Below are 26,245 nucleotides of genomic sequence, written 5' to 3' on the forward strand. Positions count from 1 at the left end.
TCAACGCAGACTTGGACAACAGCACTGCCTTGATACTCCTAGACCTATCAGCAGCATTGGACACAGTCGACCACGACACCCTTGTAACGAGATTGGAAGCACTTGGAATAACAGACACCGCCCAACTATGGATCAAATCTTTCTTAACAAACAGAACCGGAAACTGTATGGATGAAACCCTTCAAATCCAGCCCGAGAGATTCCACCTGTGGAGTACCACAAGGATCTTCCTTCTCCCCGCTACTATTCAACATCTACCTGTATCTACTTATCAGAATCATCAAAAGCCACGGCCTCACCTGCTACAACTACGCTGACGATACACAAATAATCTTCAAAATACAAGTCAACCCGGAAAGAAACTCAACGCTAGAAAACTGCCTCCGCAATGTATTCTTCTGGATGAACTCCAATTCCCTCAATCAACCCAGGCAAAACTGAAATAATGATAGTCACAAAAAATGGAGGAGAAAACCAATTCATCCCTTTGCCAAGGGAACTCGGGACTACCCCAGCACTCTCGGCGATTGTAAAAAACCTGGGGGTTCTGATGGACAATAATCTCACGCTAGAGCCACAAGTAAACGCTCTCCTCAATAAATGCTTCTTCCTCCTGCGAGCGGCAAAGAGAATCTTACCGTTCTTATCGTTCGCCAACAAAACAACCACCATCATCGCCCTCGTCATGTCTAAAGTAGACTACACCAATAGTCTATACCTAGGCATGCCTAAACGACTAAAAAAAAAAAAAACTACAACACATTCAAAACACGGCAGCCAGACTACTTCTGAAACTACCCCGAAGAGAACACACCACACCAGCGCTGAAAACACTACATTGGCTACCAATAAAACAACAAATAAAATTCAAAACAATGTGCATTACGCACAGAGCAGTACACAACAAAGGCGCTGAGTTCCTAAGAGACAAACTGCGCCTACATCAACCAACAAGAACGCTCAGATCAAGCATGGACATCCGCCTGCAACCGAAGCCCTACAACAAAAGAAAACTTCTCTCACCAAGCCCCGAAAACCTGGAACGACCTTCCAAAGTACATACGTAACACAAGAAACCACCTATTATTCAGGAAATTACTCAAAACCTGTCTCTTCATGTCATAAGTAGAAAGACTGGCCACAGAGGCACCTACATAACTAAATCATCAAGAGGACCAGGACCTAACTATGACCTTCCCCAACAGCCCTTAGAACAAACATAGAGAGGGAAAGGAAGCACTGCATCATGGGCCCAATGCAACGGGTGAGAAACAGAATGTTTCATCACTACACACGGTCCACCAATACAAAGCAGGAAGCACAATGCCCCACCACACAACTACAACTAAACAACAGTCCCAAGGATGTTCACCCCACGGAAATCAAAGAACCAGTCAGGACAGAAGGATACGAACGTCTGAATACACATGCTCTACAAGACGGATCCACTAGGACAACACTTCAACACAACCCCGACCCTGAACCACTCAAAGCCTTAACTGACCAAGGTCACACTAGATCACCTGAGAATAGATATCACCCACCCAGTCCCACACCTGAAGATTAGGTTCAGACGCACCCACCAATCCAAACTATACTCAATAGGATACAGTTGGATCAGCGCAACACCACCAAATAGTCGGCCCACGAGGAATAGCGACATCCGAACCCACAGGTATACAACTCTAACGGAATCATAAGTACCTGAACCAGGATACAGACCCCACTAACCCAACCCTAAATCTTCTGCATACTTAAACCCACACAAAACCACACAACCATCTCTCTCCCAGCAATCCGCAAGCACTTTGCAACACTGCATCAACAACACATAAACTTCACCCACAGCACTCAAGTCCTTCATCCGATCTGATACTAGCACAAAAGCCCAGCGCTTGGTGTATACCGAGCTGAAACTGCCAACAGCACACCACTTCTCCCACTCTCCTTCTCCCCTCCTCCCGACTAACCCTCCCCCCACCCTTCTTATTTACAGATCCGCCAGAGCGCCTGGGGACTAATTCCGTTGGTGACGGTGCGCTATACAAGTACCGCTAACCTAACATAACATATATAGCACTGTGATATACTCTGCTTTGCTGTTTAACACCAGCCATTGTACTGTTCCTAGTATACCAGAAAAACACTTCCAGATCCCACCGAAGTCTGGCACCCTGAGAAGACCATGAGCATGCTTTCCTTTACGTCTAGTGGGCAGCCTTAACACACTGACCTTATTCATTCTACCCCACGTCCCTGCTAGCCGTTACCTGCAACATTCATCTCTCACGCGTCCTACTCTTAGGTTGGGTATACTGAAGTTGGCCTGCCAGTCCCAGAATTATTATTTAGGAATGTATCTGCTGGACCATACGCAGACACAGCAGTTATTTAAAGCTTACATTTCTAATAGGATTGACCAATCACCAGTCCTACAGGTAGGGAGGTGTATTAACCTCTTTTACTCCCTAAAAATAGGGAAATAATCCCAAAAAATAAAAATCTGGAGTAAAAATACTCCCAAGAAATAATAGAAAACAGACACATAGGACCTTCTGGCCCTGCTTTCGCCCACACGGTTCCATGGATATGTTTGGAAAGTATTGCACGTAGTACCACAGGAAGAAACTACCCGTTATTACTGCCTAATTGGAAGAAGTAAACGTGTATCTTTTAATGTGTATGAATAACTAGGTGCAAAGGAATTATTGCAAAAACATTTCCGTTTTCCAAAAACATTTTTTACTTGATTATGAAATGCTCCGATTGGGAATTAGTCTTACATTTTTACTCCCTAAAATCATTTTACTCCCAACTTTAAAAGAACTGGGGAGTAAAATACTGCCACTTTGAAATCTTATCTGAAGCACTGCCAAGCACGCTTGCATGCCCCACCTCCACCCAATGCTACTTAATCTCTATCATGTAATACTCCAAAACTGCCTTAGAATCCCAATGTGTATACTGATTTAACACATACTCTTGCACACAGCCATAATAATGCAAGCATTTTGTCCGGATTAACACCCTCTCTGCGTCTACTAACTCCTTTCAAATCACCATTGCCTATTCTTTTCTACCCAGCAGACGACATTCTGATCACCCCAGGTAGGTGCACAATATGCTGTGAGCAAAGATTTGGTGCTTTGAAACTATTGCGGTGATGACTTGCAGGGACCTGGCCACCCTCACGTAACTGTAATGGCCAAAATGCGCACACGCATAATAGCACCTTCCCAATTCTCCCAAATTTGGATTTCGGTCCCTCCGAGGGCGTTCAACCAAACAGTGCTTTGGGACCAAAATGATGGTGAAAGGCGCTATACAAATGGAAACAATTAACAATTGAATGAATGATTTGGTGCAGTGCATAAGAGGATAAACATCCTCTCCAGCCACTAAGTCTGACGTATTAAAAAAATGCACCAGGATTTGCATAAAATGGTCAAACTAGACCTTGCATTATGGAAATAAAATTTGACAAAGATATTGCAACATGGAAAAAAGATCTGGCCAAATCTACTTGACTGTTGAACAACTCCGTTCAGACGGTGGAAAAAAGAGTTGACGAATCTGAGGGTCGGTCCCCTTTGCAATCACGCTTATGAGCACTCACAGTTGCTGCAGCGGCGACTCTGAATGCTTAAAGACCCAGCTCTGCCCTGCTAGACCAAGTGGAAGACAGTTACAAGAAATCCAAGGGGGAAAATATTTGCATTCAAGGTATTCCAAAGGAGACTGCCAACAGAAAATATATTATGGAGCTTTCATACTGCGCCAATCACCTCCTTAGTTGTCTTAAAGCTCCAGCCCCTTGTCTGAAAAAATTCTATATTGTACCACCGAACGGGATAACCGGACTGTAAACTGTGGAGGAGAAAGCGGAAAGCAGGGCAAAAAGTGGTGGTGGGATTGAGCAAGAGTAGGATACAGAAGCAGTAAGCTTCCACATTGGGTAGATCCATTGGAATTATGGTAGAGGGGATACGATTGTGTAACTAGTGGTGTACGTGTAATGGTAGGCAGTAGAGGGTTGTGAAGAGCTCTGTTGCTTCCCTAAGCTAGGTCCGCGCTCAATAAATACCATCAGTCCTGAAGAACTTAATTTAGAGGCTGGCGACACACCTGATCTTGCCTTCTGCAAGACCAATCGAGTAATTCCTAACTTTTTTTTTTATAGGGTTCCGTTTTTCAAGTTAAAGAAACGATTTTGTCAGAGACAGAAATCCAAAACCCTATCATTCCGTGGATCTCAATTGTATATCTAGCCAGGCCATGCTCCTTGGGATATTCATAAACTCCATCAAATGAAAAAGGTAGCCACCTGGCTCCAATACCTCTGGGGTTCCCCCTTCGAAATAATGTTATCGTTGGACAACATGCAACATCAATTTTCTACACTGAAAGCAGCAGCAAGATTGTTCCGCAGCCCCGTTGATGGACTAGATCCAGAATAGGGACCTTTGTATGCATCATCACAGCCAAGTTGGTCGCAGAAAGGGAACAGGAGGAGCCGCAGAGGACAAAGACACCGTTGATTCTTGACGGACAGTGGAAATGTAATGTAGATTCCAATCCAACATGAAGTTCTTTCCTTCTGCGATTCCCATTAATATTGTCTTTTGCTTTTCAGTTACCCTTAATATTTTGTGGCAGATTCTTGCTTGGGATTCCATGAAAATCCTGGATAATTTACCCAGTTTTACTATGGGTCAGGCTACCGACGAGTATATGTTAACCATTCACTTCTTATTTGCATGTGACGATTAGTAGGGACCCTTTTACAATCTCTGCTATTCTTAATTTTCAGTTTATTACAGTTTTGAAGCAATCACATCTTATTCCTTGAGTTAACTTTTCTAGTGTAAGTGGATATATCAAGCATATCCAGTAGTTTCCATTGCAGTGCTTCAATTGACTTAGATTGCGGACATTAACGGGTTTAAATTAACATTCAGGGACTAAAATTTCTGGCTTAATGGAAAAAATATTTTTAAAAGATTGGTTGACCTAAGGGCTGCGTTGCTCTCGTTCCTGTATTCTCAGCTTTTTTTGTGCTCTGAGGTTCATGGGAGGTGTTGCACTTTAGATAAACAAAAAAAAATGTCACGGTTGTCTTTTTCTTGTACCATCAGTCAGAAAATAAAATAAAAAGATTGATTGTATGAGAAAACAGCAATAACTGAAAAAAGTGACATTCTTCCCTACCTTGAGATACACATTTTTAATGGGTTTGGGAACCGTTTAGGTATTGTTGATTTCGAGGATCATGAAATTGGACACAGTTCCCGCTCCGCACACTGGCTGCTAGAAGGGTTTCTTTGCTTGCTAGTTCTCTAGGTTCATATAGTGAGGGGTTTGAAGGGATCGCCATGCCTTCATTGTTGCTGGGTAGTTGGTATTTGAACCCAAGATCCAAGTAACCCATGTCTCTTTTTTGCACAAAGAGGATTAGGAGGTGAAAATATGCTTATTGTGCAGGTTCCTGGACAATTGTTACAAATGACCTTATTTTTGTAGTGGAGGATCAGACATTCAAAAGGAGTGCAGAAAATATATTTCTTCTAGTAAAGAAGTAATATATTTGCTTGGTGCCCTACCCAAAGGGGTCTATTGCTACAAGCATCCTGGCATGTTTACTGGGGAGCCAAAAGATTATTTAAAAATAATAATAAATAAATAAATTGGGAGACAGCATGGTTGCCGTTTCTCAACTTAAGTACAAAGCAAGATGGCTGCCATGGTTAAGTTGGTCAAGTTAAAAGGTAACTAACTACCTGTAGTCCCTTTACATGGCAGAGAAGCACTACAACATAGTGTTATCCAGGAGCTGGCGAGGGACCAGGCAGCTTCCGGTAAGTGGGGTAAGGGGTGGGGGTTCGTGGGGAAGGCTGGAAAGATTTGGTAGCAAATAAACCTAAATAATTTTCGGAACTACAGGGAGGATTTGGAAAAATTAGCTTCTTTCAGATTCGACACTTACTTAAGCAGCAACTGGGTGGGAAATCTGGCCTGCCGGAGGCAACTCTCCTGGAGCGTGGAACGGGGGGAGATCTGATAGCTCAAGAACCCTTTTTATCAACGTACAGGGATATTACGAATAACACAAAGGACCCTCTTATCAAAGCTGAAAGCTAGCTGGGAAGCAGATCTTGGTGTATTAGATGAGGAGGAATTGTCAGAAGCTGTATAGGCTCCCATGGAAATTGCTCTTGTGCGAGGCTGAGATTGACACAATTCAAGGTTCTCCAAAGGTTTTACTATTCCCCTGAAAGGCCACACAGGACGGGTTGGAGGTTAAATGTCTTGACCCCTAAATGTTTAACTGTAGATGATTTTTACCTGCATTGCTCTCGATCTCCCCAGAAATTTGGGGTTACTAGGGTTTAGATGAGCAATAAACCCAAGTTGGAAATGAGAGGGGGGGCAATACCCGGGACAGCTACACGAGGGCCTTAACGTGGGCCTTGTGGCATTACCAGACTCGGTAATGCCACCCCCCATAGAGGACTGCCTTGATATTAGGACCCCGGCATGGTTTCCAGAGTGCTAATAGATTTTTTTTTGTTTTTTTTTACTTGAGAAACGGCATTATTGCGATCAACTTAAAAAAACAAAATGCAAAACAAGATGGCCTCCATGGACAAGCGAGAAGAGAACTACACTTAGTGATTTCTCGGTTTCCTTAACAGCCATTGGTGCTGAGGGAAAGGGCAGGACATTAGGCGAGAAGATGTCACCTGCCAGAGGTGAGGGGGAGGGCCAAATATTCGATGGGTGGTTGAGAGGGAGTGGTGCAGGCATGGGGTGGGGTATTTGGGGAGTCTATGCTCCTGAGGCAAAATGGCGGTTTCCCGCTGCTCCGGGGGCTCGAAATATGAGCAAAAATCCATGTGGTAAAGCCGCATTCCGAGCTCTCTGATGCGCTTGGGGGCTCGATAACACCCACTGCACTGTGCTTATATAGTGCAGTCGGGATGTTCTCATTTTCGGGAAGCTTCTGCACTGCTGCAATCACCTGACACCCTCTATTTTGTACTGAGTTCCCAGCAGATCACTGCCAGTGAGCGCCGTTTTGGAGTGCAGGACATTCAGTGCCAAGCTCTGCCTGACATGCGATTGAACCTGCCCTTGGCCCACCTGCCAGCAGACACGGCATATGTCATTTTAACGTTCCTATAGGCTGGTCCTCTTTTGCTACCCAGGGCCATTTTGGACAGCATCTTTGACATTTAGAATTAACATTAGTGCCAATTCTGAACGGGGCTTTTTCAGTCGGAGGGGAAGGTGGCCTTGTACACAACATAGGCGTTTAGTTATACGCACTGCACTGGGCATTAAATGCCCCACTCCCCAAGGAAACGGGCCTACACCGACAAAGCTCTCCAAAGATATGAAAGGGTAGCAAATCCTTGCCCCACTCTAAGGGCCACTCTAGTGCCACATTAACAAACAACCCCCAGCCTCCCATCGCAGAGCTGAGGGAGTTAAACTGCTGGAAATGTATGTTTGATAAGATGTATACAACTACAAGGACAACTTTAAATTATGATCTTTAACCCAGTGACATTAAACATCTGTGCTTTCTTGTGTTCCTTATGCTGGGCCTGGCTGTCTTGACATATTTTGCACCTATATCCGTGAGTCAATAATGATGTAATTTTACTCATCTGGCATGGAGTTAAATGCATTAAGAATGTTGGTAGCCTTTCCACTCCTTGGAAGGGCTCTTCAGGGTATCTTGGACAGCTATGGGTCCAAAGCTATTAGGGTTAGTTCCAAATATTCAGTTTGGAATCACATTGCTGTTACATTCCTGTAATCTCATCCTAAGAAACAAATGTTTATTTTAATGTTTTTTTTTTTTTGCAGTGAGTTATGAATGCAAGATCCTAAAGTGTAACTCTGAGTTCTGGACGGCGACCTCAAGCTCTCATCACTTGGTGTCGAAGGACTCGCCCGAGTTTTGCACGGCCCTGCGCGCATACGCCCACTGCACGCGGCGCACCGCCCGCACCTGCCGGGGTGACCTTGCCTACCACTCTGCTGTCCATGGCATTGACGACCTCATGAGCCAGCACAACTGTTCCAAGGATGGTCCAACATCCCAACCACGCCTCCGCACCTTGCCACCGGGAGACAGTCAGGAGCGTTCCGACAGCCCAGAGATCTGTCACTATGAGAAGAGCTTCCACAAGCACTCTGCTCCCCCCAATTACACTCACTGCGGACTCTTCGGGGATCCCCACCTCAGGACATTTGGTGACAGTTTTCAGACTTGCAAAGTGCAGGGTGCGTGGCCGTTAATAGACAATAATTACTTGAATGTACAAGTTACCAACACCCCGGTTTTACCGGGATCAACTGCTACAGCAACAACCAAGGTAAATGCAACACCCCTTTTCTTTATAAACCAATACTAGAAATGATTGTGCAACTTTCTGTTCTACTCCTGGAGTAAGATAATAGCAGATAAACAGTAGTAAACTGTTGGGATTAAACAGCTCTATGCACTTGGGCAGTGGAAGGGAGCTTCTAGCTAAATTAATATTTTTCTGGCGCTCCCTGTGCAGTCCGATGCGCCACCACATTTGTGTCATTCTTTGGTGATGCTGGGCAATAGATCTGTTACTGGGAGCAGAGGTGGTAGACTCACTAAACTGGCGGGAGCGGCACCACAAGGCACAAATCCCTGCTTTTCTCCGTAATTACGGCATACCAAGTTACATGCAACAGTTTGTGTTTCAGAGACACGTCTCCCTGACAGTGTTGGTAAGTCTTTGTAAATGTTCCTGGTGTCTTATGTAGCTCTCTCTTCTTCCGTCTCTCTGGGGAACTCAGCGCCGCCTCTTCCTGGCGTGGAGGCCGCTCTGTAGCTCTAGGTTTTTTATTTCTCATGTGGGTGATGTCTGTCTCCTTGTTTCTCGGGTTGGTCAGGCTGACAAGCTGGCACTGCTTTAGATGAGCAACAATAAGAAAAACACTGACACGCACTTTTTTCAAGAGGTCTGGTAGGAGATGGGGCTCAGCATGCCAACATTCTAGCGCAGGGAGGGGGGGCAGGAATTGGGGGCACTCTCGATGCCACAGTATAGCTCATGGGTAGGACTAGCTCTGGGTGGCCCCCTGGTATGCCGCTCAACCCCAGCTGAGAGGTGGCAATGCTTGGCTCTAGCCTTGTCACATATGTTAACTATGTTTGATGCAACGTCGCAGTTTGCTCTATTCCGTATTTCCCTATCACGGTGGCAGAACAAACGGGCAAAACCATTTAACGCCCTTTCAGTAATCGGTTTTATGAATGCGTCCAAAACCTGCCCACCCCATTCCCTACTGCACAGGTAGCCAAGATGATGTCGAGTGACTTTGTTCAATATTTAGTACTAGTTTGAACATTTGATAATCCAGCCCCTTTAGCAATGATGGCCAATGGATAATCCAGCCCCTTGAGCAATGATGGCCAATGGATAATCCAGCCCCTTGAGCAATGATGGCCTATGGATAATCCAGCCCCTTGAGCAATGATGGGCAATGGATGATCCAGCCCCTTGAGCAATGATGGCCAATGGATAATCCAGCCCCTTGAGCAATGATGGCCAATGGATAATCCAGCCCCTTGAGCAATGATGGGCAGTGGATAATCCAGCCCCTTGAGCAACGATGGGCAATGGATAATCCAGCCCCTTGAGCAATTATGGCCAATAGATAATCCAGTCCTTTGAGCAATGCTGGGCAATGGATAATCCAGCCCCTTGAGCAATGATGGGCTATGAATAATCCAGCCCCTTGAGCAATGATGGGCAGTGGATAATCCAGCCCCTTGAGCAATGATGGGCAGTGGATAATCCAGCCCCTTGAACAATGATGGGCAGTGGATAATCCAGCCCCTTGAGCAATGATGGCCAATATATAATCCAGCCCCTTGAGCAATGATGGGCAGTGGATAATCCAGCCCCTTGAGCAATGATGGGCAGTGGATAATCCAGCCCCTTGAACAATGATGGGCAGTGGATAATCCAGCCCCTTGGGCAATGATGGGCAGTGGATAATCCAGCCCCTTGAGCAATGATGGGCAATGGATAATCCAGCCCCTTGAGCAATGATGGCCAATATATAATCCAGCCCCTTGAGCAATGAGGGAATAGATAATCCAGCCCCTTGAGCAATGATGGGCAACGCTTGCCACAGAGGACACCAACTAGACCAAGGAAGCACCGGGGTCACTTGTGAGAATGAGGCACCCAGAGTGCCCGTGAGACTGCAGGCTTTACATGTTACTGGCAAGCATGAAGACAATGCTTTCATTAGCATGGGTGATGGTGAGAATCCCAGCTCCCATCTCTTGACTCTGCCTCTGCCTGCCTCAGACGCCTGATAGATATGTTTGAAGAGGCAAGACTTCACTGTCGTTTGAAAGTTCATCAGTGTGGGTACCAGCCCAGTTCTCGTCAGATCAGACGCGCCAAAGTGTACCTGCCAAGAGCAAAAAATGGTTGAATTAGAGTTTGATCAGTGAAGACCCTGCGGGTTGCTTCCGATTGAGGGAGCTGCTCCTTATGGAGAGTTTCTGGTGACCGTACAGTGTTTGGTGGCTGAAGGGTCGTTGGAGGTGCATCGCTTTTGAAGCATTGCAGCAGATGGTAGCTGGTGCAAATGGACGAGGCAGTTGACATCATGATGCCATTTCATATCCCTTGAATGTTAAGCAAAAACGCCTTCAGTAGAGCCATCATTGGTTTGGCGTGCTCCATTAGCAGAACACATCAACTGTGAGGACAGACTGAGTTTTTTGGGACTCTGAAGAAGTCCCCGTGGAGTTTGTGGGAAGTTGACCTGGGCTTCAAAATGTGCCCCAGTTTGCAGCTTAAAAGGTTTAGCAGTCTGGTGCTGTGCGTTTCAGAAGACGTGCACATCCATATGGGGGCACCTTGCTTGAGCTGGGCTAGGTGTGCGTGGGGGGGGGGGGGATTCCCCTCTGCACAGTAGGAGGGAATGTGTTTGCCATGAGTGTGGTAACGGTAAATAGAGGCCAGTCATGACCACCTACGGTCGAGCTTCCGGTGCAATCACGGATGTAGTTCAGGGGGAAACACACATGTACATGGCAGTCTCCGAGTGTACTTACTGAGTGTACTTACTGGCAGAATACAGCATCCACAGGGGCTCCTAGCATTGTGAATAGTGTGATGTATGTGCATGGCAGTCTCCGAGTGTACTTACTGGCAGATTACAGCATCCACAGGGGCTCCTAGCATTGTGAATAGTGTGATGTATGTACATGGCAGTCTCCGAGTGTACTTAATGGCAGATTACAGCATCCACAGGGGCTCCTAGCATTGTGAATAGTGTGATGTATGTACATGGCAGTCTCCGAGTGTACTTGCTGGCAGAATACAGCATCCACAGGGGCTCCTAGCATTGTGAATAGTGTGATGTATGTACATGGCAGTCTCCGAGTGTACTTGCTGGCAGAATACAGCATCCACAGGGGCTCCTAGCATTGTGAATAGTGTGATGTATGTGCATGGCAGTCTCCGAGTGTACTTACTGGCAGATTACAGCATCCACAGGGGCTCCTAGCATTGTGAATAGTGTGATGTATGTACATGGCAGTCTCCGAGTGTACTTAATGGCAGATTACAGCATCCACAGGGGCTCCTAGCATTGTGAATAGTGTGATGTATGTACATGGCAGTCTCCGAGTGTACTTAATGGCAGATTACAGCATCCACAGGGGCTCCTAGCATTGTGAATAGTGTGATGTATGTACATGGCAGTCTCCGAGTGTACTTAATGGCAGATTACAGCATCCACAGGGGCTCCTAGCATTGTGAATAGTGTGATGTATGTACATGGCAGTCTCCGAGTGTACTTGCTGGCAGAATACAGCATCCACAGGGGCTCCTAGCATTGTGAATAGTGTGATGTATGTACATGGCAGTCTCCGAGTGTACTTGCTGGCAGAATACAGCATCCATCCACAGGGGCTCCTAGCATTGTGAATAGTGCGATGTATGTACATTGCAGTCTCCGAGTGTACTTGCTGGCAGATTACAGCATCCACAGGGGCTCCTAGCATTGCGAATAGTGTGATGTAGGTACATGGCAGTCTCCGAGTGTACTTGCTGGCAGAATACAGCATCCACAGGGGCTCCTAGCATTGCGAATAGTGCGATGTATGTACATGGCAGTCTCCGAGTGTACTTGCTGGCAGATTACAGCATCCACAGGGGCTCCTAGCATTGCGAATAGTGTGATGTATGTACATGGCAGTCTCCGAGTGTACTTACTGGCAGATTACAGCATCCACAGGGGCTCCTAGCATTGGAGGTTTTTGATCACTTGCTGAAAATTAAGTCTTACACTTACAAGATCGTATTTAAAAGGGAAACATGCTATTATAAAACAAGCCAACCATTGTTTAATGATAAAAATCATTTTTTTTTTGTATTGAAGCCCTCTATACTGTGCTCTAGGCTGTGGTTGCCAGCCAGCCAGCCTTACCCTAAGGTACCTGACCACGTTTGCCCAAAATACTGCAAGAGGAGTGGCAAGGTTGTGTTGGCTGGATTCAGAGCAGCAGTCATTCCCCAGCCACTGCCTCACGCCAGTCCTCCTAGGGCCAGAGAAAGGCTTCTGTGGCCAGGGTTTCTCCCAGTGGAAATGGGTAATGGCTATCCAGGGGCAGTGTTGGAGCTGTGTGCATCCTCTTGGGCTGGAACTTTTCTCCATTACAAGCTCGCATTTCTGCAGAAGCATTAGAGGTTGCCTGCTAAAGATAGTGTTCCCTGCATTAGAGCAGGGGAGATAAAAGGGCCGCAGCCAGGCCTCTTAAGTCCATCACATGGGGAAGGTAGAGCCCCAGTAGCAGAGCAGAGCCTGGTGTCCAGTGTCGGAGCCCCGGCGAGAGAGGCTGTGCGGTGAGGATGATATGTGCCATCAGGCCGCCATACACCACTTTGCCGAATGGCTGACACGGTGGGTTTCACTGATGGGCGCAGCAGCCCGTCTCAGAAAGCACAGGCCTGCGCGGGGGGCGTTCTGCTCCGTGGCCGGGTCTGGAAGCACTCCCCGTAGCCGGCAGCTTTCATTGGATTTCTTTTTCTTCGCAATTTCCATGCTTTTGAGCTATTGACAAAGTTACATCTTTTGAGACGTAGGGAGCCAAGTGAAAGCAACCCCTTATACATCTGACGTTAGAGCCACTCCCACGCTGGGGTCCTGCCCCTTACTTGCAGGAGTGCCTCCCCAGTTAATGGAAGGCGTAACCCCACCCGCTGGCTGCCCAGTAAGCTTACTGACCGTCGGTGCCAAACTTTGGTTTTCAGTACTGGGCAGACATTGCCCCAGTGCAACCCCTGGCCAGGATAACTTTATGCCTCCTACAGCACACTTTTCAGAAGAAATTGTGAAAACGACACAGGATTTGAAGTCCGCTATCAACATATAACAACTCTGCAGCAGTCACTCAACCTGCTTTCCAAGAATTTGACACCGAATGTAGATTGCAGCATGCGACAGGTCACAATCACTACATTGCCAGCTGTGCAGTTCAGGAATGTATGACTTAAACGCCCATCTCCGGCAACATTGGCACCGTGTAGCATCTCATTGAGAAAATACGGTCTGACACTGCAAACTGCATGCCTCTACCAGGGTAAGGTGAGGGCAGCCACACCCACTGCTGAAGAACTAATGGGCAATGTTGGCCCAGCCTACTCAACGCTCATGTTACTGTACTGTACTGTACCTCTGCCTCTCCCGATGTTTTGTACTAGAACTACCACCAGTCCCAGAGCGCATAGTCAATGGTCAGAAACCATAGTCCAAAACATCGGGGAGCCCTAGGCTGTAGACGCTGCCCTAAACTCTTGGCAGGTCCGGCATCAGGACTTTTTAAACTCTTCAGTTGATTTGGACCATCACACTTTGGGTTGTTATGGGTCGGGCGGGGGCTGTGACTACGCTAAAAATCTAAATTTTTGCGGTTTGTGCATAGTCCAATAAGGTGTTGGCATTAGAAAGCCTTGTCCTTACAATCTATGCGCCACACAGCTGCCTCGGGGAGGTTTTCCGAGAAGTGTGCATGGAGCCCCCCAAATATCATTGGGAAATGACCCTCAAAGTGATGTTGACAATGGACATGCTACATATGCTGCACCCGGGTGCTGCTGAAGTAACACACCATGCCACATGCCGTCTCATCCCCGGGTGCTGCTGCTGAAGTAGCACACCATGCCACATGCCTTCTCTTCCCCGGGTGCTGCTGAAGTAGCACACCATGCCACATGCCTTCTCTTCCCCGGGTGCTGCTGAAGTAGCACACCATGCCACATGCCTTCCCTTCCCCGGGTGCTGCTGAAGTAGCAGGCCATGCCACACGCCTTCTCTTCCCCGGGTGCTGCTGAAGTAGCACGCCATCTCTTCCCCGGGTGCTGCTGAAGTAGCACGCCATGCCGCATACCTTCTCTTCCCTGGATGCTGCTGAAGTAGCACGCCATGCCACACGCCTTCTCTTCCCCGGGTGCTGCTGAAGTAGCACGCCATGCCGCATGCCTTCTCATCCCCGGGTGCTGCTGCTGAAGTAGCACACCATGCCACATGCCTTCTCTTCCCCGGGTGCTGCTGAAGTAGCACACCATGCCACATGCCTTCTCTTCCCCGGGTGCTGCTGAAGTAGCACACCATGCCACATGCCTTCCCTTCCCCGGGTGCTGCTGAAGTAGCAGGCCATGCCACACGCCTTCTCTTCCCCGGGTGCTGCTGAAGTAGCACGCCATCTCTTCCCCGGGTGCTGCTGAAGTAGCACGCCATGCCGCATACCTTCTCTTCCCTGGATGCTGCTGAAGTAGCACGCCATGCCACACGCCTTCTCTTCCCCGGGTGCTGCTGAAGTAGCACGCCATGCCGCATACCTTCTCTTCCCCAGGTGCTGCTGAAGTAGCACGCCACGCCACACACCTTCTCTTCCCCGGGTGCTGCTGAAGTAGCACGCCATGCCGCATACCTTCTCTTCCCCGGGTGCTGCTGAAGTAGCACGCCATGCCGCGCGCCTTCGTTTGTCTGATTGCCACACGCCTTCTCTGCCCCGGGTGCTGCTGAAGTAGCACGCCATGCCGCGCGCCTTCGTTTGTCTGATTGCCACACGCCTTCTATGCCCCGGGTGCTGCTGAAGTAGCATGCCACACGCCTTCTCTTCCCGGGTGCTGCTGAAGTAGCATGCCACTTGCCTTCTCTTCCCCAGGTGCTGCTGAAGTAGCACGCCATGCCACCCGCCTTCTCTTCCCCGGGTGCTGCTGAAGTAGCACACCATGCCACATGCCTTCCCTTCCCCGGGTGCTGCTGAAGTAGCAGGCCATGCCACACGCCTTCTCTTCCCCGGGTGCTGCTGAAGTAGCACGCCATGCCACACGCCTTCTCTTCCCCGGGTGCTGCTGAAGTAGCACACCATGCCACATGCCTTCCCTTCCCCGGGTGCTGCTGAAGTAGCAGGCCATGCCACACGCCTTCTCTTCCCCGGGTGCTGCTGAAGTAGCACGCCATGCCATACGCCTTCTCTTTCCCGGGTGCTGCTGAAGTAGCACGCCATGCCGCATACCTTCTCTTCCCTGGATGCTGCTGAAGTAGCACGCCATGCCACCCGCCTTCGTTTGTCTGATTGCCACAAGCCTTCTCTTCCCCGGGTGCTGCTGAAGTAGCACGCCATGCCACACGCCCTCTCTGCCCCGGGTGCTGCTGAAGTAGCACGCCATGCCACACGCCTGCGTTCGTCCGATTGCCACATGCCTTTCCTTCCCGGATGCTTTGCTAAAGATGGGTGTCACTCGGGTCAGGATGTGTCCCTCTGCACTTAAGAAACATATATATTTTGTATTTCATGTACAGGGTAAATCTGAGTTGGCTGCTGACTAGGTCAGGATTGATCTGTCATGGGTTCCACTCGGGGATGACAAATGTAGAAAGTAGTATGCTGACTTCCCCCACCGAGCCCCCGCCCCCCAACCCCCCCCCCCCCCCCCCCGATTATTGTCACTAGGGATGAGAAACGTGAAAAACAGGTGGCGATTCATTTCATGTGGATTTTTGCCACGCGTGTCTTATCAAAAGTGTATTTTTCCTCCTGTTGAATAGACTTTCCTTCATATTCACTGTGGCGTCCATCAGGGCCCTGGCAGCCCTAAAACAAAGCTTCTTTGAACGTGTAACTTTTGGGGAGAGCGCTTCTCTCTCCACAGACACAGAACGCCAAAGACCATGAGAGCAAATGGGTTTGAGACAGAGAACACCCAGCACTGCCACCTTTCCCTGAATTACGCCATCTTTGATTTTTAAGTGGCTGTCCAGATGTTTTGGACTGCAACTGCCATGATCCTCTACCTACGAGTATGATGTGTTGGGTTGATGGGAGTTAACGTCCAAAACACCTGGAGGGCCAAAGCCTGAGCACCTATGATCACTAACCAGCGGGACCAGCCCAGGATGTTCTTTTTTCAGCTTGGTGAGGATTTGAAAGCACTTTGAGAGGGCTTTGGGCCAAGCTGTGCCTGCTGCCATGACACTTTGTAGACCCCTTATTGCTGTAATATCACAGGGGCGCGCCCATAGTTGCTGGACTTAAGTGCTTTTGAAGTCCGCCTGTAACCCCCACTTAAGAAAAGATCCGTTTATGAGGTTTGGGGGAGAGATGGTTGCTCTGGAGAACAGGCCGACGTTTCCCTTGCTTTCTGCCTCAGCAGAGCGCTTTATAAGGTTTTGTTTTCCACCTGGTTAAACATTGCAACTCCCAAGAAGTGATGGATGTAAACTTTGAATTAATCATAACCACTGGCAAGTGCCCCGAGAAACTTACCATTAAACTGTGTTTGGTCACCTCTGCTATTCACGAAAGGGAAGGACCATACGCAGCTAAGTCTTGTGTTCAGCCGCCAACCCCCCCCCCCTACCCCCCCGCCCAAAAGTGTCAGCCCCAGCTTTGGACATGCCCTTTGGATACCGCTCCCTTCTTCCGCCTGCGGTGAAGGGACCACAGTGGCGGTACTGGCTGGACTGTGCACTCTGGGGCTGGGGGAAGTCTATACATTCCTGGTGCCTGCTTTGCGAGGACCTAATGGTATAAAACGCATCGCCTTCGCTGTGTGCAGGACGTTCCTTCTGGAGACGCATCACACGTGTTCACAAACCTGCGTGCCCCGAGGCTCTCCAGACCAGAAAAACCTTTGCAGGAGGGGCTCAGTAACTTGAGAAGCACATATATAAATGAATTTAGGAAGTGTTGCCATTTTTGCCACTACAGTGCCTCCACGGCCCCTCAGGAACAAGTGTGTATTTATTGGAATGTTCCTATTGATAGCCAGGAAGACATATTAATGTCCATTGCAGACGACCGAGGAAAGCTTCCAGATGGATGAGGTCGAGCAGCTGACGAGGAAAGAGAACGGGGACAGTTTGAAGAGTTCCAGCAGTGACATGGCTTCAATGTGCACTGGGCCAGTAGAGGGGGCGAAAGTGAGAGGCTGTGTGGAGGGGACACGGGGAACGGGGGGGGGGGGCTTGATGAGAGAATAGAAGATAGGAAAGTCCAGGTTGGGGGTGGAGGGGGGGGCCGGAGCAAGAACCAGAAAAGGTCGCAACCGTTGTCAGGTCGCCCCCCACTAGGGGAAGGAGGAAAGCGGGTAGGGTATTATGCATAGTCTGCAAGTGATGGCCACAGGGAAGCAAGGACTGCTTTATGGAAGCCTCACAGCGCGGAAAGCAAGCTCCAGAATGCAACATTAAAACCAGGACTGCAGCCATCTGCTCACTCTTGGCATCCCTTCAGTGGCAGAATTAGAAACGCGCTGCCATCAGAAACGAAGATGAGTTTTCTATTCGTCAGGAGAAAAGGATGGAACTGGCAGATCGCCCCCACAGAACCAGAGCTTCAAGCTGCGGGGGGGGGGGGGGGGGGGTTGGGGGGAGGGGGTGGACAGTGTGATGGAAAAAAAGATTGGAGGGAAAACTGTCCTATGCGGTAGCCCACTTTAGCAGGGGGTGGGGGGTTTATTTAGTTGTAGGCCGCAGGAATGTGCTGCCCTTTGTCTAGGAAGCCTGGGGAGGGGCGGGATAGTATTCCGGGACAGGGGCTTGGGGAGGCACTGCTGCTTTTATTTGCCACCTCATTCTTGCATTTTACGACACCCCTTTTCCTTTGTCTTTTTTGCATTGTAATTAGAGGATGTGTCATTTGCTGGAGTGGAGGTTCCCCTTGCAATGGAATGCACTTCCGGGTCATTACACCCCGCCATTGGCCAGGGCAGCATTATTCTGCTGCACCTGGCTCTGTGCAATCAAACATTTAGATAATAAAGTGGGGTGGGAGGGGCGATATTAAAAGGGCCAATTGTCGCTTTTAAAATGTATTTTGTGTCCGATCGTCATCTTTTCCATGTCATCACCAGAACAATGTCTATAGAGGACATGCTTTTCCTTTGCCTTCCCTTGGCTTGACCTCCAGACATGTGTCTGTAATGGCCACCATCGGACTCCACTGGGGAATAAAACAGGAATTATTTCGATCCGCAGAATAATTCACCCATTACTGGCAGTGGCTACATAACTATCCTGAACCTGCGTATGGTGCCATGGCAACACCCCATGCACGCTCCCAAAGTAGCAAAATCAGGACATAAAGGCATTCAGTCCAAAATATGCACGTGCAAACCGCCGCTCTGTGTCTTACACCCTGGACGCTAGAGCTTTGATCTGTGCTGCCGCCCAAAGGTTGCCATGGAAGTCATAATGGTGGCATCCGTGTGTAGTGCTTACAGTGAGCCTGTTTGGAGCGCCTACATTTCTGTGCATCAAGGAACACATTCTGTTACTTTGTGTGGTTCCAGTTTGTGTTTTTATTTAGGCCGTATGAATAGCACTACTTTTAGCCTTGCAACATATTTAAAGAGTGTGTGCTGTGTGTGTGATATCCTCTTTCCTGACTGCACACATACATGTGAGGGGCTAGAGGAGGAATACGCGGATACAGTGTGCGTGGTGTCTCCATGGGACCAGTACTAGAATGTACAGGGTCATTTGGTCTCGGACTCCATTGGTTCGATGACGCTTTTGCGTGGGCACCTTTATATATTTCGATAGTTTCGCAATCTATTGTATTGATTTTTTATTTGTATCACGCTCGTACACAAGTGTTTCATTTATGCGATATTAATCTTAATCCCTAAAATAAGTAGCCCCAAATTCGTTTGTTGCAACACATGCTAGCGCTTTAATCCCTCAGGCCGCCCGCAAAGCACTGTGCTTCGGCTGCACTTGCGCATCACTACACTGGCAATGTACTGGGTGTATAACAGCAGGCCTGTGCGTTTGCCAATTCATGAAACGCGTGCAGTCCTCCAAAGGCAACGTTCCACGTTCTGTTCACCCCATCGCTTCTGTGCACAGAGTAAACTGCCGAGCGTGCATTTCACACTGCAGGGCCTTTCTTTGTTGGCCTTCGGTGAGTGCATGGCCTATTCATTGGTCATGTGATCAGCAGAAGCGACGGGGATGCAATAGATTTGCTCTGCTTCTTGCATTGTTGTAAGTTCTATAGTCTGGGCTATAAGCAACTGTGTTAGGCCTGCTGTTTGCCACACGCGGATATCACTTTGTTTACAGCAACCTTAAAATGGCGTTCCTTTTTATTAGTCCATCGTGCTTTTGGTTTCCAATTCTTTATAACAGTTTTTATATGAGGTTTGCCCAAGGCCCACTTTTAGTAAGAGACAATAGTTTACTTGCTTTTTAAGTACTAATAGCGTTGGCTCAAGTACTAGATAGAACATTACCAAACGTGGGACAGATGTTGGGTATACATACACCTCGGCACGTCGTTCCAGATGGTAATCTTCCACCCGCCCTTCAAAGGCAACTGGGCGTTACTGGCCAGGATGGCAGCTCCCGAGGCTGCTCAGGGCAAGTTAAAAAAAAAATATATATATATCCTTTTAAGGATAGCAGTTTGCTAAACCAAGCCACAATGGCCGCCATGGAGAAAAACGGACGTTCGGTTTCCATGGTAGTCTGGGTAAGTGAGATGCAGTGCAGTGAGACGAGATGGAGGGGGCAGCAGGGAGGGTGAGGAAGGAGCAGTGGCTGGCCTGCCATGGGAATTCTTGGAACTCTGTTGGCAATCCTAGCATTACCATTGACTGAGGTGCCAAACCCAGGTGTTAATGACTTCTATCTCTTCTATGATGGAATAGAAGTGAGAGGAATCCGTTCACATCATCTGTATAAGATGATTATGGGTAGGGTGGCTTTCATTCTCCAGCATGGGGTCTGGCATGGATTCACATGCTCATGAATATTCCCCGTCGTCAGGCTGGGAATCCTCGGTAAAGAAAAAACCAGTATCAGTTTCGTTTCTGATCTGTCTTTCGTAGTAATAACCAATCACTGGTCTCTGCGTCATACTGACCACAGCCAATGACTGCCCTCTACCTAAGCACCGCCTCTGGCAGCCATCTTCAGATTTTTACCGCACGTTCATGTGTTGGGATCCTCGTGCTATTGCTCTCGAGCGTTAGTGCTAATTTTTCGCGCTTTTTCACAAAAACTTCGATTCTTTCGGTCAAAAGAGCCTCAAGCTCCACCGATCCTACATCCGATCAACGGGGACCCGTGTCGGATTCATCTGTGCCCCTCAAGGGTGAAGATTTCGTCGAGCTACACTTCGGAGGACTCCAGAAGCTTCTCAGGCCCGGTCTCGGAGATGGCCCAGGAGAAGGGAAGCTCGACGCCCGGAAAGCTGTTCAGGGCCTGCCCTGGATGCCAGCTGCAGAACGTCTTCAAGGAGGACGAACACTCTTTCTGCCTTTACTGCCTTCATGGGGACAAGACGCACGTGGAGAAGGACTGTGCGTTTTGCGGCAACATGTCGGAACGGACCATGAAGGACCGCCATCAACGTCTCGCCAGCTGGCTGGAGGGTAAGAGCCCGTCTGGCGAGAAGAAGAAGAAATCTGAGCGGTCTTCTAAGACCTTTGAGGGCGCCCCGGCGACGGGGGCCCAACATAAGGCCAAGCACCGCGAGTCCGCTGGCACCGGGAGCGCCGAACGGTCGGGCTCTACGGGCGCCAGGCAGGGCGCACCCTCCCCGGCACCATCAACCACGAGCCAACGCTCTGGGTCGGGTAAGAGGAAGGCCGAGCACCCGGCGAAGCTCCTGGAGAGACCCCGGTCGAGCTCTAAGGCAGAGGAGGAGCGTGGCAGTGCCCCCTCCCTCAAGGATAAGGCGGTGAGCGCACCTAAGGTGGTGAAGGCCTTGATCCATTCGACCAAGCCCTCTATCGAAACGGTCGCGGCGGCCCTGGCCCAGCCTGTGGAGGCTGCACCAGTGGTGGCGGCCTCGGGGCCCAGAATCTCCCTGCCTCCTCGGAGGGAGTCTTCTTTCGTGCCCATCGATAGGACCCCCGTGAAACCCTCCGTGGGGAAGAAGGGGGGGCAGGGCGTCGTCGTAGATTCGGCCTCAACCTCAGAAGAGGAACTGATCGAGGTCTTAAGCCACGGCCTAGGCGTGGAACAAGACCAGCCCGTCGGAATGGGCCCCGACGCAGGTGACGACGACGACATCGTCGAGGATACCGACGGGGCCCCTGCTCGCCCGTCGGATTCCCCTCTGCCAGCGCCGCAAGACAACTCAGCGGCCATTTTGTTGGCTATACAGTCCTTATGCTCCGAGATAAGGACGAGACTACCGTTACCGACGGAGGAACCTCTCCCGTCGGGGGATCCAGAACCGGGACCTTCTGGTGTTCCCCCTACCAAGAAAAGAAGGATTCATCCACCGCCTCCTTTTCAACCGTCGCGCCCCGTCCAGCCCTCCTCCCCGTCCACCCGAGGGGATGATACGGGGACTGACACGGCAGCGACGGGTACGGACGACGAGGCATACGACGAGGATTTTCCGTCGTCGCCTCCCACCAGGGCTTCTCCGCCCGACGAGATTGGATCGTTCCACTCAATGATCGCCAGGGCATCCGAGCTTTTCCAACTCTGCCCTGAGGAGAAGAAAAAGGAAGGCTTCCTTTACCAACGGCGCGAGACCAAGAGGAAGACGGTCCTCGCAGTGCCTCTGTTGGACGACATTTGGGATGAGGGCCTTTCCCTCCTCAAGAACCCTTCCACGACGCCAGCGAGAAGAGACCGGTACGAGAAAAAGTACCGGGTCCCGGACTCGGCCCCCCTATGCCTCCGGGCGCAGCCTACCCCGGACTCCGTCGTCTCCGCGGCAGCCAGGAAGAAAGCGGGGGGGGTGCGGCCTCCACGTCGACTTCCCCGCCGGACGGCGAGGGAAAGAAATTGGATGCCATGGGACGCAGAGTCATCTCGTCGGCGGCGACGACGATTAAAGCGGCCAACGCCTTGGCTATCGTGGCCCGCTACGACAGGGAACTCTGGTACAAGATAGCTCCCCTGCTGGATTTTCTGCCGGACGACAAGAGGGCGGAGGCCCTTGAGATCCTGCAGGAAGGTGAGGTGGCCTCGGACCACGCCATCACCGTGGCGACGGACATCGCCGACACTGGGTTCCGCCAGATGGGCAACGGCGTTTGCCTTCGACGTTGCGGATGGCTCAAGGCTACGGACTTTCGGCAGGACGTCCAGACCAGGGTCCTGGACATGCCCTTCGACGGGAACAACCTGTTTGGGAAGACAGTGGACGATTCCCTTCAGGCCATCAAGGCGGATACTGAGACGGCCCGGGCCCTTGGAGTACTGCAGCAACGGCGGACGCCCTTTCGGAGCGGCGGAGGCAAGGGCGCCTCCAAAGGTTCCGGCGGCGGTTTCGCTTCCTACCGTCAAGCGGCCCGCTTGTCGTCGCAAGAGGCCTACAGAGGACGAGGCAAGTCTGGCGGACCCCGCCGTCGTCGCCAAGGAGGCCAAGGCGGCAAGGCCGCGTCCAAGCAGGATTGAACCGGCCGTGGGGTCGGGCCCCCACCGAAGCACCCCGGTGGGAGGCCGGCTGGCGGGCTTCGTCAGCGTGTGGGAGTCCATCTCCACCGACCGTTGGGTGCTGGACGCCCTGGCCCGGGGCCACGCGCTCGAGTTTCAAAGAAGGTGCCCGCGCGTCCCCCCCGTGGCCAGGAAAGAACTTCACGTCCCTCAACTTCTCCTGGAGGTAAAGGCGATGCTCAGAAAGGGCGCCATCGAACGCGTCCCAAAGAGGCTTCGGGGCTCCGGAGTCTACTCGCGTTACTTCCTCGTGAAGAAGAAGACGGGAGGATGGCGCCCCATCCTGGACCTGCGACGCCTGAACAAGTTCATCAAGGCGCAGAAGTTCCGGATGGTCACCCTCCAGCACGTCCTGGGTCAGCTGGAGGAAGGAGACTTCCTATCGTCGTTGGATTTGGAGGATGCCTACTTCCACATTCCCATCCTAAAGGGGCACCGAAAATTCCTCAGATTCGTGGTCCAAGGGCGTCATTACCAGTTCAAAGCCCTTCCCTTCGGACTGCGGTCGGCACCCAGGGTTTTCACCAAGTGCCTCGCACCGGTGGCGGCGCAGCTGCGCCGCGAGGGGATTCACGTCTACCCCTACCTGGACGACTGGCTCATCCGCGCCAAGACGAGGGAGCTCGCCGTGGTCCACACGGCAAGGACCGTCCAACTCCTCACGGACCTGGGATTCTCCGTGAACTACGCCAAATCCCACCTGGTGCCCGCGCAAGTCGCACTGTTTCTGGGAGCGAGGCTCGACACAGTGTCCCTTCTGGCCTCCCCGTCGGAGGAGAGGACCAGGACCATCCTGGGCAAGGTGCAACGGATGTTGGTGGCCGACGCGGCCAAGGTGAGGTCCATCAAGTCCCTCCTCGGGATGATGTCTTCCTGCATCTACCTCATTCCCATGTGCAGGCTCCGGATGCGCCCGTTGCAAGAGTTCCTGGATGCGCGCTGGATCCAGACGACGGGCAGCTTCGAGGAAAGGATCAAGCTCGACGAGAGTTTCCGACGAGCGATACGGTGGTGGGGCACCCGCGCGCATCTGACGGCGGGCATGGACTTCCAGACCCCAGCCCACCAGGTGACTGTGACCACGGATGCCTCCCTAGAAGGGTGGGGAGCGCACACCGAAAATCTGCACGCAAGGGGACTCTGGCTCCCGACGGAGAAGTCCCTGCATATCAACGTCCTGGAGCTCCGTGCAGTGTTTTGGGCCCTCAGGTCCTTCCTTCCGTCCCTCAAGGGCAAGGTGGTGAGGATCTTCACCGACAACACCACCACCATGTTTTACATCAGGAAACAGGGCGGAACCAGGTCCCCAGCGCTGTCCAAGGAGGCGCAGGACCTGTGGCATTGGGCCGTCGCCCAAGGGATTCTTCTGGTGCCGTTTCATCTGGCAGGGATAAAAAACACCATCGCCGACTCACTCAGCAGGGAGCTGCGCAGGATCTGGTGGATCGCCTCTTCCGACGGTGGGGCACACCCCAGATCGACCTGTTCGCGACGGCGACGAACACCAAGTGCCGGAGGTTCGCCAGCAGGTTTCCCCAGACGAGGAGCATGGGCGATGCTTTCTCGTTCCCCTGGGAGGGCCTGTTCCTCTACGCGTTCCCTCCCTTGCCTCTGCTAATCCGGCTCGTCAACCAGCTCAAGAGGTCACGGTGCAGGATGATCCTCGTCGCACCTGCGTGGCCGAGGCAGATATGGTTCCCGGACCTTCTGGACTTGTCGGCGTCCCCGCCAATCAAGCTGCCGGCGGACGCGGATCTACTCTCCAGGGAAGGAGGCGCCATCCTCCACCACGACCCGAAGTCGCTGAACTTGCAGGCCTGGCTCCTGCAGCGCTAGAGTTTGGAGGATACGACATACCGGCCGATTGCAGAGAGGTTCTTGCAAAGGCCAGGGCGTCCTCGACTCTTAAATGCTACGGACACAAATGGAAGAGGTTTTCTGTCTGGTGCCACGCACAGAAGATTAACCCTCTACGGATTACGGCTCCCCAAGTGCTGCCGTACCTGCTGACGCTGGCCAAAGCTGGACTGGCACACGCGTCCATCAAGATTCATCTTGCTGCGATCTCCCGATACACCAGAACCACGGGCCGGACGTCCTTGTGGTCTCATCGTCTGGTGAAAGAGTTCATGAAGGGACTGTTCAGATCGTTCCCGCCGGTGAAGGCTCCGGCCCCGGCGTGGGAGCTCAACGTGGTGCTGACCAAACTCATGGGACCTCCGTTCGAGCCTCTACACTCGGCCCCGTTGAAGTTTCTATCGTGGAAAACAGCTTTTCTCGTGGCCATCACCTCCGCACGACGAGTGGGAGAGATCCAGGCCCTTTCCTGCAAGGCCCCGTACTTGACTTTCCACGACACGAGGGTAGTGCTCAGGACGCACCCCTCCTTCATGCCCAAGGTACCGTCGGACTTTCATCTCAACGAACCCTTGGTGTTACCTGTGTTCTTCCCGTCGCCTTCGTCGCCGGCTGAGAGGACTTTGCACTCGCTGGATGTAGCTAGAGCACTGAAGTTCTACGTGGACCGCACGAAAGGTTTTCGGAAGACGTCACAACTCTTTGTGAACTTTGGACCTGTCAATCAGGGGAAGGCTCTCTCGAAGGCTTCCATCTCCAGATGGCTCTCCGGCTGTATCATGTACTGTCACCGGTTGGCAAACCGACCGCTGCCTGGCCGTCCGAGAGCCCATTCCACCAGAGCGATCGCAGCTACCACGGCGTTCCTATCTGGTGTGCCCCTGCTGGACATATGCAGGGCTGCTACGTGGAGGTCGACGCACACCTTCACGAAATTCTACTGCGTCGACCGGGATTCCAGGGAGGAGTCCAGGGTCGGCCAAGCAGTGCTGCGCAACCTGTTCGCCTGAGGTGAGCCTGGTGAGGAGGTAAGATGCTTAATGTTGAGTTGATGTGATGCTTAATGTTGAGCCTTTGCCACCTCCCGTGGTTGTGCATGTGTGTACTGCTATGTATTCTTTATTCATGAGCATGTGAATCCATGCCAGACCCCATGCTGGAGAAGGAACAAGTTACTTACCTGTAACTGTTGTTCTCCAGCATGGGTCTGGCATGGATTCACATGCGAACCCTCCCGCCTACCCCTCTGCGGCTCTTCACTTGGTCATACTGCCACTTCACGTGCTTCCAAATCTGAAGATGGCTGCCAGAGGCGGTGCTTAGGTAGAGGGCAGTCATTGGCTGTGGTCAGTATGACGCAGAGACCAGTGATTGGTTATTACTACGAAAGACAGATCAG

The 26,245-nt window shown here is 50.9% G+C and overlaps 1 protein-coding gene across 1 annotated transcript in view; it reads left to right on the forward strand.

The window, feature by feature from the left end:
* Nucleotides 1–26,245, forward strand: part of RGMA (repulsive guidance molecule BMP co-receptor a) — a 109,240-nt gene that overhangs the window by 78,824 nt on the left and 4,171 nt on the right. Inside the window, exon 3 of the mRNA XM_069625068.1 lies at nt 7,873–8,384. Coding sequence (XP_069481169.1) covers nt 7,873–8,384 — 512 coding nt within the window. The remainder of the gene's footprint in view (nt 1–7,872; nt 8,385–26,245) is intronic.

The sequence above is a fragment of the Ambystoma mexicanum genome, chromosome 11 (assembly GCF_040938575.1).
Source record: "Ambystoma mexicanum isolate Mex_15411 chromosome 11, UKY_AmexF1_1, whole genome shotgun sequence".
NCBI lineage: Eukaryota > Metazoa > Chordata > Amphibia > Caudata > Ambystomatidae > Ambystoma > Ambystoma mexicanum.